General features: G+C 35.2%; 1 protein-coding gene across 1 annotated transcript; it reads right to left on the minus strand.

Annotated features, from left to right (window-relative positions):
* Positions 1-18,295: 18,295 nt before the first annotated feature.
* On the minus strand, positions 18,296-18,605 carry LOC309961121 (cytochrome c oxidase subunit 5B, mitochondrial-like; the record flags this gene model as incomplete). The annotated part of the gene is made up of 2 exons (XM_082838150.1): positions 18,296-18,403; positions 18,456-18,605. 2 exons carry the CDS (start codon positions 18,603-18,605, stop codon positions 18,296-18,298), a joined length of 258 nt encoding a protein of 85 aa, XP_082694276.1.
* Between the last annotated feature and the right edge of the window lie 303 nt (positions 18,606-18,908).

Consider the following 18,908-nt stretch of genomic DNA (forward strand, 5'->3'; position numbering starts at 1 on the left):
GATTGTTAGTGTATGAATTTTGCCACAGCTTGGTAATTACTAGGTTTTATATGTTTGAAATGTGTTCACTTTCTAGGTATAAAAATGTATCTCAAAGAGTCAGTCTTTGTATATTTTGCTCACTAAGAGATACATTTTTCTTATGACTTACAAGACCACCTGAGTTAATTTTTTCCTAGTTATTTTCCTTCAAAATTAAAATGAGTTTTCTGTATATGGTAGATATGTTAACAATTTTGCATATTAGATGAAAATATTTTAGGATATGTTTTTCCTTCATTTCTGTTAATTTATCACATAAACATTCAATAATTATTTTATTTCAAAAATGTCTTCCTTTTAAAGTTATGTGTCTGTGAGATACACACACACACACACACACACACACACACAAATAGATTATTTTCCTTTTATTCTGATGCCAATATTTCAAAACCCAGAGTCTGAAATTTCTTTAGGAATGGATTCCAGTTTTCTCTGGGGCATGTTACTCATAATTTCTTCCTTTCATCCATGTATTCACTCATTGTATGAAATGAAGGGTAATTTGTCAGACACACTAGTGCTCCTGACACATGCCACTCACTTGGAGCAGTCCCTGTCATGTGGTATATTCACATTGCAACTCTTAACCAGTTTTCTCTATACTTATTAAATTTGAATTTGGTCACTAGAAACCTTGTAGTTAACTTACAGACAGGGGTGATTTTTGCAACTTACTTCACTGCTACAGTGACATGGTCTTGAAAATATTTTACTATAGTTAAAGATATAAAAAATTTTTATTAAAATCAAAGATATTAAAGTCCACATTAAACCCTTTCCATGTGAGATTGAAGGAAAGGAATTAAGCTGATTCAACTTGCCTCCAATAAGTGGTTGCAGACAACCAGACTAGTAGCTCAGGTTTGTACATACTGCAACTTGATATAGTAGTTGAAAAGTGGCCAGCTAACAGGGAATTGCAGTAATCAAGTTGTTGGGGGAAAAAAAATCAATGTACTGAACAGACTTTCAATCTTATTATTGTAAGACCAACACAAGTATAAATACAAGCAGTATGTGGATAGGAGGAGGGGGAAGAAAGGAAAGTGACTTCATAGCTCTAAAGGAAAAAATATCATTCAAAAGGCCACTAAGTGTCTACATAAATCCTAAAATCATGAAATTGAAATTTGCCATTTCTGCCAAGATGTAAAATGAAATGACTTAATTATAAAGCCACTTAAATGAGTTAATAGAATTTTGTTCTTATTTGTATAAGTTGACTTATAAGAAATTTGATTATGTGACAAAGTTACATAAAACCCAGGAAAAGTAGCAAGCCTACAAATGTTTAAATATAGGTAAATGCTAGTGAGTTACCGTACACAGGTCAGTTACATAAACCTTTTCCAATATGAGTATCCAGAATAGCTTGAATATTGGAAATTAAACCAAACCAGATTTGGGATCTTTCTTTGATTCACTGGTATACTTTGTTTCTAGGAGTAAAAAGGAGGAGGAATTAGGTGAGGTAGGATCAGTAAGGAGAGAAAAATAAGAAAAAAGGACATAAGACTTATACACACAACAGTGTTGACTACTCTCTTGGGGGCAGCTAAGGCCTAAATCAATCTGAGACTGCTCTTGAAATGTAGGCCTACATTTCCAAGAATTATATTAAAATTTCATGATCAATAATGCTGAAAGCTGCAGAACATACAAGCAAAATAAATGCTGACAAATTCACCACATCTGAATTTAATAAAATGTCATCCTCCAGCCTCAGCAGTAGTGCCAAGAGGAGATGGCCATCCTGATTAGAATCTGTCAAATGAATCTCCATTTGTCAGGTAATAATAAACTCAGGATAGTACCTTTTGTTCCAGGTTGTGTTTCTCTCCAATATATAGCAGTCAATTCATATTCTAATATAATTCTACTGTTTTCTACACCAAGTCAACAAATCAAACAAAGACCTTTTTTTTTCCCTGAGGGAAAAATCCAATATTATTTACATATTTTAATTCTGTACGTAGATAACATCCAGACTTGAGGATTATCCTCTCTCCATTAAAGCAGGTTTGGTTCCAGGGGCTCTGCTTATGTATTTTAATTAATTAATTAATTAATTAATTTGCGGTATGCGGGCCTCTCACTGTTGTGGCCTCTCCTGTTGTGGAGCACAGGCTCCGGATGCGTAGGCTTAGCGGCCATGGCTCACGGGCCTAGCCACTCCGCCGCATGTGGGATCTTCCCAGACCGGGCACGAGCCCGCGTCCCCTGCATCGGCAGGCGGACTCTCAACCACTGTGCCACCAGGGAAGCCCTCTGCTTATGTATTCACACACCACTCATCTAGCTTTTGTGTAGTTTCTTCATCTTTGGAGTCTTACTTGTTATTTGTTAAAGACATGGAAAATGTTACCTTTCATACTTACTGAAAAAGTCAATATCACTTAAAATTTAAGATATTCTGCATGGAACCAGACACTAAGAGGTAAATATTTAGAAAAATCATCAGTTTTGCCCTAAAGGAAACTTCCACTCATTTGAAGGATGACTCATAATGCCAGATTAAACCTGAGAAAAACATTATGATCTAGAAGATATCACATATGATTGATTAGCCAGAAATATGATTTCTGCTGTCCTTTTTGTTACTGAATAAATGGCTTGAGAAAGAATGAAAAAGAACTGCTGAGTTTTTTGTTTTTTTAATATTTGCTTCACAAAAATGCTGTGTTGCTCTGTTTTTATATATTGTTAAATATTGCTATAATCTTGTAATTACTATTAACACAGGGTAACAGAATAGTCCTTAGAAGTATATTAAGTGCTTAGAGTTGCCCTTAAGTTGGTATACCTGCCAATTCACCATCCTTTCCATGATTATCTTTCTATTCAGTTTATTCTCTTCTGTTTAGCCAGGGATTGATTAAGTTTTACATTTATTTATTTCATTAAATTAATCAATATTCATTGATAATCTGTGTATCCAACTCTGTGCTCAGAACCTGAAATATCCTTGCATTGATTATTGCTAAAAGTTTTTGACATTTGCTGTATCATTTGACCTGTATTCTGAATGCACCCGATTGTCTTATCTGTTTCATTATAGCTAAATCTTCATCTAGAAAATAAATTTCTGAATTTGTGAGGGTGTATAACTGAGATTATTTAGAACAGATTCAAACAGTTGATTTAAGTTTACAGGGAGAACTTTTAACTCTGAAATCTGTGATTTTATAAAAAGAGAGCTGTAAGTAATAACATGGGGTTTTTTTTCAATTAAAATATGGAATTCACTTAGTGTGATTTATTTTCAGCCAACAGTATACATGTTTTAACTGTTTTAGTCCACCTCCAGGATGAAAATAAGTGTTACAGTTTCTCAAAAACAGTTATGAAAAGTGACACTCGATTGGGCTCTGGTTATGTGAAGCTTTGGAATGTGTTGCATGGAAAATTTACCAAGAATAGCAAAGTGAGAGGAGATAGAAGTATGCCATAACTAATGAGGAGCATGAAAACAGAAAACTACAAGTCATTAAAAATAAACTCAAGTTGCAACCTTATTTCTTTCCTTTACCAAAATATGCTCTATTACAGGGGTCCCTACCCACCTGTGTCAGACTGGTACCAGCCCATGGCCTGTTAGGAACCAGACCACACAGCAGGAGGTGAGTGGCGGGTGAGCGAGCAAAGCTTCATCTGCCTCTCCCCCTGCCACTCCCCATCACTCACATTACCTCCTGAACCATTGTCCCCCCTCCCCAGTCCACAGAAAAATTGTCTTCCATGAAACCAGTCCCTGGTGCCAAAAACGTTGGGGACCACTGCTCTATTCTATCCAAGAGGGTTTTGGATATGGCATTTTGACTTTTCTCCTCTGGAGTATAACCAAGTCATAATTAATCAAGCATAACATATTAGAAAATGAATACTTTTTAATCAAAGAGATGTTTGTGAGGTGGATGGACTTAGAGTCTGTCATAAAGAGTGAAGTAAGTCAGAAAGAGAAAAACAAATACCATATGCTAACACATATATATGGAATAAAAAAAAAAGGTCATGAAGAACCTAGGGGCAAGACAAGAATAAAGAGGCAGACCTACTAGGGAATGGACTTGAGGATATGGGGAGGGGGAAGGGTAAGGTGTGACAAAGTGAGAGAGTGGCATGGACATGTATACACTACCAAACGTAAAACAGCTAGTGGAAAGCAGCCACGTAGCACAGGGAGATCAGCTCGGGTGCTTTGTGACCACCTAGAGGGGTGGGATAGGGAATGTGGGAGGGAGACGCAAGAGGGAAGAGATATGGGAACGTATGTATATGTATAACTAATTCACTTTGTTATAAAGCAGAAAATAACACACCATTGTAAAGCAATTATACTCCAATAAAGATGTTAAAAAAGAGAGAGATGTTTGACATCATTCTGGTTTAAAAAAGTCTTAATTAGATGTGACTCGACTTATTCATATTTTGCTAGGTCAATCAACAGGTTGAAATATTTTGGTTGTCATTTGGTTTTGCAACATATGGGATATGTAGTAAACCTGTTATCCAAGTTTTCCTCCATTTTTGCTTGTACTAAAAATAGTAAGCAGCAGGGTATAAGACTGAAACACTAACTCTAAAAACGGTTCTTGCTGTCTATTACTATTCCTATTACTTATTTCAGGTGAAAGGAAAACTAAGTTGGTAACTGTAAATTGATCATTTATTAACCCCTCCTTTTCACAAATGTTTTATTTACTGCCTCTTTCAGCAGAGGTGGCTGCCATTAGTGACTAACAGGACAGAACAATAATAAAATTTCTTCACCAGTACCTATTATAGATGACTCTGTGACAGTTTGTGGGTCACAAATGGAAGGCTTGCTCCTTGAATGGAAGTTTTACCATTTTGTTATTTTAAAGAATATACCAGGAATTTGAGTATTAAGTTAGGAAGACTAGTTTAAAACTCTGAAATTTATAAACATTAAGATTTTGGCAACATAGCTTATTTAGGTAAAGACAAGTTTGTATATATACTTAAATTATAATTGTACATTTTAGATACATAATAAAGTATATTTAAATTGGGCTTCATTTTCAGGGTTGGACAATGGAGAATAAAACACAGCATGGACTAGTCACTTTTGTTCCTAAACATTTCTTGTTTTTTTCTCTTTCTCCTTCTTCACTTTCCAATTATTGTAAATTTGTGTGAATATAGTTATTACACATATTCCCTTTGTACTTCTGTCTATAACAATATTTATACATTTCCCAGCCATTTCTAACTTTCATACTGAGAGCAACAGAGTTATAATAATAGTGCATCTGCAAACAGGTCACAAAGTTCACACAGCTTTGTTGAATCCAAAGTAATTTTTCAGTTATAACAACTGTCTGCCTAGATCCATGTAACTTACTCTTCTGGGTTTATATGAAAATATACTTTCCTAGTTGTCACGGATACCATTTAATTAATAACCCTACCACATCATACGAATTAATCTGTGAGAAATCTATTCCATGCTACACAGAAGGCTAAATTTTAAAGTTAAATTTTTAGTATACTGTCTATCAATAACATACAAGTTAGGTTAAGCAGAAGTGTGCAACATTAGAGAAATGTTTGAGAAGACCAACAATTTGGAACATATTTAGTTTTTATAACAGCAGTCCCCAACCTTTCTTGGTACAAGGGACCAGCTTCATGGAAGACAATTTTCCATGGACCAGGGGTGGAGGGGATGGTTTGGGGATGACTCAAGCACATTGCATTTATTGTGCACTTTATTTCTATTATTATTACATTGTAATATATAATGAAATAATTATACAACTCACCATAATGCAGCATCAGTGGGACCCCTGAGCTTGTTTTCACTTGCTGCTCACTGTTAGGCTTTTGATGTGAGTCTGCAAGCAATTGATTTATTACGGTCTCTGCACAGTCAAACCTCTCTGCTAATGATAATCTGTATTTGCAGACACTCCCCAGTGCTAGCATCACTGTCTCAGCTCCATCTCAGATCATCAGGGATTAGATTCTCATAAGAAGCATGCAACCTAGATCCCTCACATGCACAGTTCACAGTAGGGTTTGTGCTCCTTTGAGAATCTAATGCTGCTGCTGATCTGACAAGAAGTGGAGCTCAGGCAGTAAAGCGAGCGATGGGGAGCGGCTGTAAATACAGATGAAGCTTCGTTAGCTTGCCTGCTGCTCACCTCCTGCTGTGCAGCCCAGTTCCTAACATGCTACGGACCAGTAGCAGTCCATAGCCTGGGAGTTGGGGACCCCTGCTTTATAGTACAAACTATCCATACGTTTATTCTTTACTCTTTGTTCTGTGAAGCTAAAAGACTGTTAACTTCAATGAGTAGTAGAACTATATTCAGACATTTGATTTCCACTCCATCTTCTAAAGCCCAAATGAAGTTGAGGTAAAAACTAATTTGAAAAGGTGGAAATATACATACAAGAATATATTAAAATTATTGAAATAGAAAACTTGATTTTAATTTTTTTATTCTGCCTGTATTATTTCAGATTATGTTTACATAGACTGGGTTTCAAGTAAAAGAAAACCAATTCAATATATTTGTGAAAACAAAAGAGATTCACATGAAGCAAAAACCTGGGACTTAAATAAGGAAGTAACCATTTTTAATAAAAACATAGGCAACAAATGTTACAAATCAGTATTATTTTATAAATAGAATGTCAAATATACCAAAATTGAGTGCCAGAGAATAAACATTAATATTTGAATGATTAAAAATAAGAAAATAATGCTCATTGAGCAAAATAAATGAGGAAATATGTCCCAAAATAACTGTGTGTTATCTGGAAAAGTAGAACAGAGGTCTGAGAAAAGAGAAGAAACCCAAGACTAATGGAATGGATGACATTATCTAGATATCTTCCCCAAAGATCTTTCTGAGGATTGTATTGAAACAGGGTAAGTATACACATCCAGTAGTTATGTTTATTTCAAACAGGCATTGAGATAAATGAACATGGAGTTACCACTTCTTGGCTGTTCAATGGAACCAAACAGTATGATTTGCCAACACAAATGACAGGAATGAGTTATATCTAATTAACAGGTAATAATATATTACTATGGTTCAAAGTTGATTTCATTAAAATATAAAAGAGGTAATATATAAATAATTTCTTCATATCAGACAAAAGAAGTCACTTTATTTACCCAATCACTAATAGTGTACTAGAAAAAATTATAAAATGTTTGAAAGAAAACATTGTAGGGATAAGTCTTTTTGAATTTATTTGAGGGGAAAGCAATATGAACATATCAAATAATTCTGAGGCTGAATAAATATCAATAGTGTATAAATTAAGTGGAGGTGAATTGATCTTTCCAGAGTAATAGCTTAACATAAATCTGATTGAAAAATAAATAAATCATAACCGTGTCATAGCGGTGTACTACAGAACATTTAAAATTACTCCTAATAAGGCTAACAACTTCACACTATAGTTAGGTTGCAGTGGGTCCTGGAATATTTTACTTTCAAGCTGTCTAAGAGATTTCAAAGGGTTGACTACAAAATGTGTTTATTGAGGCCCCCCCTTGTCTTCTGATGTGGTGTCTTCTAATGAGAGTATTTCTCTGGCACTCTTGGTGAGCTCAGCAACCACTCTCTGCTATATTTACTCAGACCTAATGTCTTTCTCTCTAGTAGCTATGGTAGTAGTCAGTACTGCAGCTCTTGGACTGTTCTTGCTCTCTCTTATAATTAAAGGCTCAGTAGGAATTCAAGGAAATATCATAGTCTTTAGTGGGCAGGAGGAGTTGTATTTCTCACTCTGAGGCTTTAGCTGCATTAAAAGTAGCATGAAACCAATTATTCTGTTTTTAAGTTGTAATTTATAAAGGCTGTAATGGTAATTTAAATGCATTGTTATTTTAATTTTAGTGATTTATTTTCACAGTTAAACCATAAGAAGATAAACCTTAATTTTATATAATTTTACATTGTGATTACTATTATTGTTATCATTAAATATCATTTATCTGTGTCTCTATTTTGTTCCTGACAATATGCAATATGACTTACCTGAAAAGCTTATTTAATCCCTCTGAATTCTATGAGGTAAACAATATTACCATTACCATTTGGAATTACCAGCTTATTAGCAAGAGAGAAAAGAAGTCAAGGGCTTTTATATCATGCTATGTGTCAAAAGTATTAAATGACATAGCAAGAAATGAACGTGTCTGACTGATATGTCAAAAACAAACAAACAAACAACAAACAAACAAAAAAACACTTGTACTCTTAAAGAAGAGGTAAAGAGTAGGAAAATGAGGGGATAAAATCAGGACCAGGACTGCTTTTATATTGATTTGTGAAAATAGACCAGTCAATTTTTTAAAACAAATATCCTAGAACTCTCATAGCTTCCATTATTTGTGCTTGATTTTGAGCAGAAGTTTGAGATGAACAAACAATATTCTTAAGCCTCTTCAGATGAAATTAACCATCTGTAACCTCCTCTATACATTTTCTAGTAAAACATTTGTGCAGTGAAATAAAGCTGGTTTAATATTTTACTTTGACCCTTTTATAATATTGAATACATTTTGGGGGAAAAAACCCTGAAATATATCTCAAAGTTTACCTAGATGTTTATTAATAGAAATATGGGCAAGATGCACCCTGGATTCTAGAGTCAGCACAACTGACTTCAAATCACAATGGTTACTTCAAGCTGTATGACCTTAAGCAAGATATTTCACCTCTCTAAAAGCCCATTTCCTCATTTTCAAAATGGGTAGACTCATAGAGTCAGAGTGTATTATATAAGTTAACACATGTATTGCACATACAACAGTGCATGACATGTAGTAAGCCCTTGAGTGAGCATTAACTGTTATTATTATCATATATGCAACAGAAAGCAAGACACAAACTAGATATTTGACACAAAAATGCACTGAAACAGTTTATCCAATCCCAAAATTAATATTTTATCTTTGATTGCAGTATAAAATTTTTCTGGGGGGAAAAATGTTCTACAGAATTGATCAATAAAATGTTTAAAGCAACTTGGAAACCTAATGGTAACATTTAGCAGTTTTATGTGTAATATAAAGGCACTGATTTAATCTAAAACTTGTATATCTTTCACTGACACACACATATACATGTTCATTTATGACAGGATCGAAACAAAGCTTCAAGAAACAGATGTCCATCACTCAGCTCTCAATGTCATAGAAAAAGAATCTATTGGCCCTTTCAGAAATATATCTGTATCCAGCATCACTCAACAGGTATATGGCTCCAATTTACTTACTTTCTATGAATGGTTCATGAAAATGAGTCTTTTATGGTATGTTATTCCCTCTACATTTATGATTTGGTAAATGAAGATTGAATACTAATAATAAATTATTAACTTCTGGGTGACAAAGTATCTCAAATGCTGTTGAATACTTACAAGCAGTGCTAAGGTCTATATGATTACTTAATCAGATCTCAGGGGATTATTGAGAAATCCAATGAAATGAAAATTAGCTATGTTTTTTATCTTAATATACAGCGGGTTCTCCTTATTGTTACCATTTCAAGCAGGGGTGATTTGCAACCATTAATTAGATAATTGAATACAAATTAGGCTCTTTTTCTCCAAAGGAAAAGGCTTAATTTTCAGATATTCAAAAGCTGTTGTCCATTTGTTGTATTTGTGGTTTGATTTGAACTTCCCACCAATTAGTGTGTTATTATGTGGTAAAACAATCATTCAGACAGGAGAAAGAAATGAACTAATCACTGTTCCTCACAAAATCACAAAACCTTGAAGACTGAAGAGGTAAAGAATATAAAATCCTTAAGCAGACAATTTATGAACCATCAGTTTTCCAAGGATCTCACAGATACTGCATTAGCTGTTTAGTCAAGGCTGTGGTAATGAGTAGAGACCAAAATTTCAGTGGCTTATAATAGAACATCTGTGTAGGTATGCAGGTCATGGGGGGCTGTTCTCCAGACAAAATCTTTCAGTCACTCAGTTTGCTAGACATTTTGCTATCTTCAGCATTGGTTTCCAATGTCAGACTGTTCTTATTAGCATAATCAAGTCAAAGTTGCCAAGTCAGTTTCTAGCTGCAGGAAGAGGGAAGAGAAAGAATGAGAGTGCATGGGAGATTTTTGTGTTCCACTGTGGAAGTAGCACTTATCATTTTTTCTCAAATGCAATGGCCTGGATTCAATCACAAGGCCACACCTGAAATGCAACCTGAACAAATATAGTATGGCTGTGCACCCTAAAATAAAAGGACATGGCTTTTGATGAAGTACTAGAAATCAGTGGTGGAGAATGTATTTATCTGAATATGCCCATTAAAGGAAGGAAATTAAATAGTCTACTGATGAAAAGGATAAAATAAGTTCAAGTAAAAGATTGAACAAAACTAAACATAATTAGAAGAAAACTGAATCAGGAAACTCTCATCAGACACCGAATCTGCTGGCACATTGTATTTGTACTTCTAAGCCTCCAGAACTGATCCATTCCAGGATCACACATTACATTAAATGATAACAACATACAGCTGTCAGTGGATGACTGAGATAGAAAGGTGGTGAAATCACATTAGAGAAGATCACAGAAATTCAGAATACCATTCATTTCTTCATTCTTTCATTTCTTCATTCTCTAATGGAGGAGGAGACAAGATGGAGGAGTAGAAAGAAGTGGGCTCACCCCTTCCTATGGAAACACCAAAATCACAACTAACTGCTAAACAACCACGGACAAAAAAATGCTGGCACCTACCAAAAGAATACCCTGCATCCAAAGACAAAGAAGAAACCAAAATGAGATGGTAAGAGGTGCAATATTGATAAAATCCAACCCATACCTGCTGTGTGGGCAACCCACAAACTGGAAAACAATTAGATCACAGAAGATCTCCCACAAGAGTGAAAGTTCTGACCCCCACAGGAGGCTCCCCAGCCTGAGGGTCTGATATTGGTAGGAGGAGCTCCCAGAGAATCTGGCTGGGAAGACCAGTGGGGTTTGATCTCAGGAATTCCAAAGGACTGGGGGAAACAGAAATTCCACTCTTGGAAGGTGCACACAGTGTCTTGTGCACACCAGGACCAGGGGGAAAAAAACAGTGACTTTATAAGAGACTAGGCCAGACCTACCTGCTAGTATTGGACAGTCTCCTTTGGAGGTGGGAGGGTAGGGGATGGCTTTGGCTCCCTGCAGGGACAAGGACACTTGTTGCAGCTGTTCTGGTGAGTACTCATTGACATGAGACCTCTCAGAGGCAGCCATTTTCTCACCAAGACCTGGCCCCACCCAACAGCCTGTAGGCTCCAGTGCAGGGATACCTTAGGGCAAACAACCAAGGGGGCAGGAACACAGCCTCACCTATCAGCAGACAAGCTGCTTAAAGTCTTCCTGAATAAACAGCTGCCTGATAAACACACTCCCTCACACAGCCCTGCCCACCAGAAAGACAAGACCCAGCTCCACTCACCAGTGGGCAGGAACTACTCCCTCCCAATAGGAAGCCTGCACAAGCCTCTTAGAAAGCCTCATCCAACAGGGGGAAGATAGTAGAAGCAGGAAGAACTACAACACTGCAGTCTGAGGAATGAAAACTGCAATTAGAGAAGTTAGACAAAATGAGATGGCAAAGGAATATATCCCAGATGAAGGATCAAGTTAAACCCCAGAAGAACAACTAAATAAAGTGGAGACAGGAAACCTACTGGACAAATAATTCAGAATAATGATAGTGAAGATGAAAGATGAAACAGGACCTCGGAAAAAGAATGGAGGCAAGGATAGAGAAGATGCAAGACATGTTTAGCAAAGACCTGGAAGAACTAAAGAACAAACAAACAGAGATGAATGATACAAGAACTGAAATGAAAAATACACTAGAAGGAATCAACAGCAGAATAACTGAGGCAGAAGAATGGATAAGTGACCTGGAAGACAGAATGATGGAAATCACTGCCACAGAACAGAATAAAAAACAAAAAGAATGAAAAGAAATGAGAAAAATCTGAGACCTCTGAGAAAACACAAAGTGCACCAACATTTGCATTATAGGGGTCCCAGAAGGAAAGAGAAAGAGAAAGAACCTGAGAAAAGATTTGAAGAGATATTAGCTGAAAACTTCCCTAAAATGGGAAATGAAACTGTCACCAAAGTCCAGGAAGTGCAGAGAGTCCCAGGCAGGATAAACCCAGGAAGGAACACATTGAGGCACATAGTAATCAAATTGAGAAAATATTAAAGAAAAATATTAAAAGTAACAAGGGAAAAGCAACAAATAACAAACAAGGTAACTCCCATAAGGTTATCAGCTGATTTCTCAGCAGAAACTCTGCAGGCCAGAGGGAGTGGCACAAAATATTTAAAGTGATAAAAGGGAAGTACCTAAAAGAAAGAATACTCTACCAAACAAGGCTCTTGTTCAGACTCAATGGAGAAATCAAAAACTTTACAGACAAGCAAAAGACAAGAGAATTCAGCACCACCAGACCAGCTTGCAATAAATGCTAAAGGAACTTCTCTAGGCAGAGAAGAAATGGCCACAACTAGAAACAAGAAAATTACAAATGAAAAAGCTCACCATTGAAGGCAAACATACGGTAAAGATAGGAAATCATCTGCACACAAATATGTTATCAAAACCAGCAAGTGTGAGAAGAGGAGAGCACAAATGCAGGATACTGGAAATGCATTTGAAATTAAAAGCCCAGCAACTAAAGTATCCTTGTTTATATGTAGATTGCTATGTTAAAACCTCATGGTAACCACAAACTGAAAGTCTACAATAGATACACACACACACATACAAAGGAATCCAAACACAAAACTAAAGTTTGTCATCAAATCACAAGAGAAGATAACAAAAGAGGAAGGGAAGAAAAAGGACCTACAAAAACAAATCCAAAACAAGTAACAAAATCCAATAAGAACATACATATTAATAATCATCTTAAATGTAAATGGTTTAAATGCTCCAACCAAAAGATATAGACTGGCTGAATGGATACAAAAACAAGACCCATATATATCCTGTCTACAAGAAACTCACTTCAGATCTAGGGACACATACAGACTGAAAGTGAGGGGATGAAAAAATGTATTCCATGCAAACAGAAATCAAAGGAAAGCTGAAGTTGAAATACTCCTATAAGATAAGAAAAAATAGACTTTAAAATAAAGACTGTTATAAGAGACAAAGAAGGACACTACATAATGATCAAGGCATCACTCCAAGAAGAAGATATAACAGTTGTAAATATATAGACACCCAGCATAGGAGCACCTCATTATATAAGGAAAATGCTAACAACCATAAAAGGAGAAATCGACAGTAACACAATTTAGTGGAGGACTTTAACACCCACTTTCATTAATGGAAAGATCATCCAGACAGAAAATTAACAAGGAAACATAGACCTTAAATGACACATTAGATCAGATGGGCTTTATTGATATTTATAGAGCATTCCATTCAAAAGCAACAGAATACACATTCTTCTCAAGTGCACATGAAATATACTCCAGGATTTATCATATGCTGGGAGACCAAGTGAGCCTCAGTAAATTTAAGAAAATTGAAGTCATATCAAGCATATTTTCTGACCAAAACACTATGAGATTAGAAATCAACTACAAGAAAAAGAACTATAAAAAACACAAACACATGGAAGCTAAACAGTATGCTACTAAACAACCAATGGATCACTGAAAAATCAAAGAGGAAATCAAAAAATATCTAGAGACAAAAGAAAATGAAAACATGATGATTCAAAACCTATAGGATGCAGCAAAACAGCTCTAAGAGGGAAGTTTAAAGCAATACAATCTTACTTCAGAAAACAAGAAGGATCACAAATAATAAACAACCTAACCTTACACCTAAAGCAACTAGAGAAAGAAGAACAAACAAAACCCAAAGTTAGTAGAAGAAAAGAAATCATAAAGATCAGAACAGAAATAAATGGAATGGAGACAAAGAAAATAATAGAAAAGAACAGTGAAATTAACAGCTGATTCTTTGAAAAGATAAACAAAATCAATAAACTTTTAGCCAGACTCATCAAGAAAAAGAGGGAGAGTGCTCAAAGCAATAAAATTAGAAATGAAGAAGGAGAAGTTCAATGGACACCACAGAAATATAAAGGATCATAAGAGATTACTACAGGCAACTATATGCCAGTAAAATGGACAACCTAGAAGAAATGAACAAATTCTTAGAAAGGTATAATCTCCTAAGACTGAACCAAGAAGAAATAGAAAATATGAAAAGACCAATCACAAGTACTGAAATTGAAAGTGTGGTTATAAAATTCCCAAAAAAACAAAAGCCCAGGAACAGATGGCTTCACAGGCGAATTGTATTGATATCAAACCTTTAGAGAAGAGTTAACACCTATCCTTCTGAAACTATTCCAAAAAATCTCAGAGGAAAGAATACTCCCAAACTCATTCCACGAGGCCACCATCACCCTGATACCAAAACAAGATAAAGATACCACACAAAAAAAGAATATTCCAGGCAAATATCACTGATGAACATAGACGCAAAAATCCTCAACAAAATACTAGCAAACTGAATCCAACAACACATTAAAAGGATTATACACCATGATCAAGTGAGAGTTATCCCAGGGATGCAAGGATTTTTCAATATACACAAATCAATCAGTGTGTTACACCATATTAACAAATCGAATAAAAAACATATGATCATCTCAATAGATGTAGAAAAAGCTTTTGACAAAATTCAATGCCCATTTATGAGAAAAACTCTTCAGAAAGTGGGCATAGAGGGAATATACCTCAACATAATAAAGGCCATATATGACAAACCTATAGCTAACATCATAGTCATTGGTGAAAAGCAGAAAGCATTTCCTCTAAGATCAGGCACAAGACAAGGATGTCCACTCTCGCCTCTGTTATTCAACTTAGTTTTGGAAATCTTAGCCACAGCACTCAGAGAAGAAAAAGAAATGTAAGGAATCCAAATTGGAAAAGAAGAAGTAAAACTGTCACTGTTTTTAGATGACATGATACTATACATAGAAAATCCTAAAAATGCTAGCAGAAAACTACTTGAGCTTATCAATGAGTTTGGTAAAGTTGCGGGATACAAATTAAATATACTGTAATCTTTTGCATTTCTATATACTAACAACTAAAGATCAGAAAGATAAATTAAAGAGACAATCCCACTTACCATCACATCAAAAAGAGTAAAATACCTAGGAATAAACCTACCTAAGGAGATAAAAACCTATACTCCAAAAAGGATAAGATGCTGATGAAAGAAATCAAAGATAACATAAACTGATGGAAAGATATACCATGTTCTTGGATTGGAAGAACAATATTGCCAAAATGACTATACTACCCAAGGCAATCTACAGATTCAATGCAATCTCTATCAAATTACCAATGGCATTTTTCACAGAACTAGGACAAATTTTAAAATTTGTGTGGTTACACAAAAGACGCTGAATAGCTAAAGTAATCTTCAGAAAGAAGGGCAGAGCTAGAGGAATTTGGGTCCCTGACTTCAGACTATACTACAAAGTTACAATAATCAAAACAGTATGGTACTGGCACAAAAACAGACATATAGATCAATGGAACAGGATAGAAATCCCAGAAATAAAATCATGCACCTATGGTCAATTAATCTACACCAAAGGAGGCAAGATTATACAATGGAGGAAATGCAGTCTCTTCAATAAATGGTGCTGAGAAAACTGGACAGCTACATGTAAAAATATGAAATGAGAACAGTCTTTAACACCATACACAAAAGTAAATTCAAAATCGATTAAATCCTAAATGTAACACTGGATACTATAGAGCTCTTAGAGGAAAATATAGGCAGAACACTCTTTGACATAAATCTCAGCAATATATTTTTCAATCCATCTCCCAGAGTAATGGAAATAAAAACAAAAATAAACAAATTGGACCTAATTAAACTCAAAAGCTTTTGCACAGCAAAGGAAACCATAAACAAAATGACAACCCACAGAAACCAAAAGACAACCCACAGAATGGGAGAAAATATTTGCAAATGACACGATTAACAAAGGATTAATCTCCAAAATTTACAAACAGCTCATGTGTCTTAATATCAAAAAAACAAACAATTCAATCAAAAAATGGACAGAAAACTGAAATAGACATTTCTGCAAAGAAGACATACAGATGGCCAAGAAGCACATGAAAAGATGCTCATTATTAGAGAAATGTAAATCAAAACTACAATGAGGTATCACCTGACACCAGTCAGAATGGTCAGTTTAAAAAAATGAAAAAATCTGCACAATCACAATGTGGTAATAGATAAAAATGAGCAGCAAAGAAAAGTTAAAAGTGCATTAAATGAGCCTGTAAACTAAAATTCTAATACATGTAAGGAAAGATAGTAAACAAAATCAATAAGCATTCTTAGACAAAATGAAAATAACAGAACAATCTGAAAAATGATAACTCAGAATCAATATACAATTAGTTTCTAGTCACCATAACTATTTTTATTCCTGTATTCTATAATACACTTTTGTGTACTAGATGAGTTTTGAAAACTTTTTGGCACATGGTATATGTTCATATTGGGGTATTATTTGTTTTTGTCACATTGTGTATTCTTTTCATTATACTGTGGAATAAGACTTACTCTTTGTTTTTCTCAATTAAAACTGGTAACTTTCCTTGATATCAACTAAAGGACTAACTATCATATACAATGTTAGAAAATGTATTACTACATATGCAATTCATCTTACTTGGATAGATTATCATAGTTGCTGCTGAATTTACTCAAGGAAAATTACTTTTTAGCCATATTACATGAAAATTGAAATCAGAGGAACAAACATGTTGAATGCCAATTGCAGCTTGGATTTACTGTGCTAATCTACATGTTGTTTACGTAAATAAAGGGATATTGAATAGAGGAAAAAAAACGTGTTTGGCATTCAGTAAACGTGATGTCAAATATTAGTTCTTTAACTTAATCATGTGTCTTTGAATAAGTTGTTAAAGCTTCCTGAATGTCACTTGGAAACGAATTTCCTCATGTCTAAAGTAGTTGTGATATTGCATGAGACAATAAGTGTAAGGTAGTTTTTATATTGCCTGACACTTCCTGGCTGCTTGATAAATAGTAGTACTTATTGTGGATATTTTATTATCTTTGTGATTATTAGCTTATCTTACCACCTCTTGAAATATGCATATAATTTCATCTTTGGTTTGTTTTCAATATTAAATAAAAAATTTACCTTTAAAAAATACACTTAGTAACCTATATTCTTCTGAGCGTTGACACAGCATTAAGAGGTACTGGAGTAAAGAAACTAACTTCCCTGCAATTCAGTCCAGCACTGTTGTTTGAGCAAAAAATTGTATGTGTTGGTTTTCTACATGGTATCAGGCATTGGCCTTAAAGCACAGGGCTTACAGTGCTTTGTCCACATGGTAGTTTTGTAAGTGCCAGATTTCACAATAATGAACCAGTTTGATCTATTGTCTATGCTTTAGATCCATGTAAAGAGGATATAAATCCATATCACATTCAAAAATGGTATGTAATAAAAAATTGATTCATTATTAAGAAAGTTGTATAATTTGCAACCACTTCTAAAAATTGGTTACTTATTACTTATTCTGCAATTTTTTGTTTTAAAATAGTACTGTTATTTTCATATTGTATTATTCTTCCATTGATATTACATTTCAAATTTTCCTTTATTATGGTAGCAAATGGGAAAAAAAATTTCACCCTAGAGATTACTACTAGTGAAAATTATTGAATAAGTTTAGGATACATTAATGGATAACGCACCATCAGTTGGTTTGTACAATTTGTTTGGTGCATATCCCTTATCATTTCAGGCTGGCATAATTGTGCTAGTAGGCACGTCTCTGACAAAAATCTGTACATGGTAATTTCACAGACAAAATTTTAATTTGTATAAACATGATGTCTCAACTTAAACAGCTTTACTTATGTTCTTGATGATGCCATGACTTTCTTTTCCACGTTAGAATACCGAAAGACAGATCTTTATTTATTTACTTATTTATTTATTTTTAAATCTATTTATTTATTTTGGAGGAGGAACCAATGTAATGGCTAGTCTTTATTGGAAAGAAGAAACTGTACCCCACATTTTGAGTGAGTTAGTGCAAGGGGTCGGTGGGCCAGCCGGTGGGGCACCAGCTTGTAATGGGTTTCACAGCTAGGGTATTGATGGGCCTGGCCTTTGTGTGGTCAGAACCAGATAACAGCACAGTTGTCCTCTTCAAGGATGTAGACCACTATCCGCTTGTTGGTGATGGAGGGGACTAAATTAGGGTATTCCTTGCTACCCGAGGCTGCCTTTGGGGCAAACATTTTATGGGTCTGGTCCCTGGCATGCGGCCAGCATTACCTCCCTCTCCAGCCCAGTCGCCTGCTCATGACCAGTAGGAACACCACCTCCAGATGCCATAGACCGCACTGCGGTGACTCCATTGGGAACGCAGGCCCCTAGGGCCTGCGCGCCCAGTGCTCCAGCTCCACGGAATAACCTTAAAGCCATCGTGCCTAAAACAGATCTTGAATTGTCTGAAATCACAGAAGAAGGGTAGTTGATTCTATGTCATTGAGGCTAGGTCATTCAGCTCATCTGGAAATTCTAAAAAGCTTTCCTAGGTTAGTATGAAGTTCGGAAAACCTAGTGAGAATATATAATAGTTCTAGGAAATGAGAATAGAGAACTTTTAAAAGATTATTCTAGGACTGCTCCTACAACACAGTTTTCCTTGAATGGATCTTATGAGCTATCCAGGTAGATCGAGCCAAAGCTTTGGGTAATTGCTAGCGTATCTGAAATGCTGCTTTC

The sequence above is a fragment of the Leucopleurus acutus genome (genome assembly GCF_964270905.1).
Source record: "Leucopleurus acutus genome assembly, chromosome: 4".
In the NCBI taxonomy this organism is placed as follows: domain Eukaryota; kingdom Metazoa; phylum Chordata; class Mammalia; order Artiodactyla; family Delphinidae; genus Leucopleurus; species Leucopleurus acutus.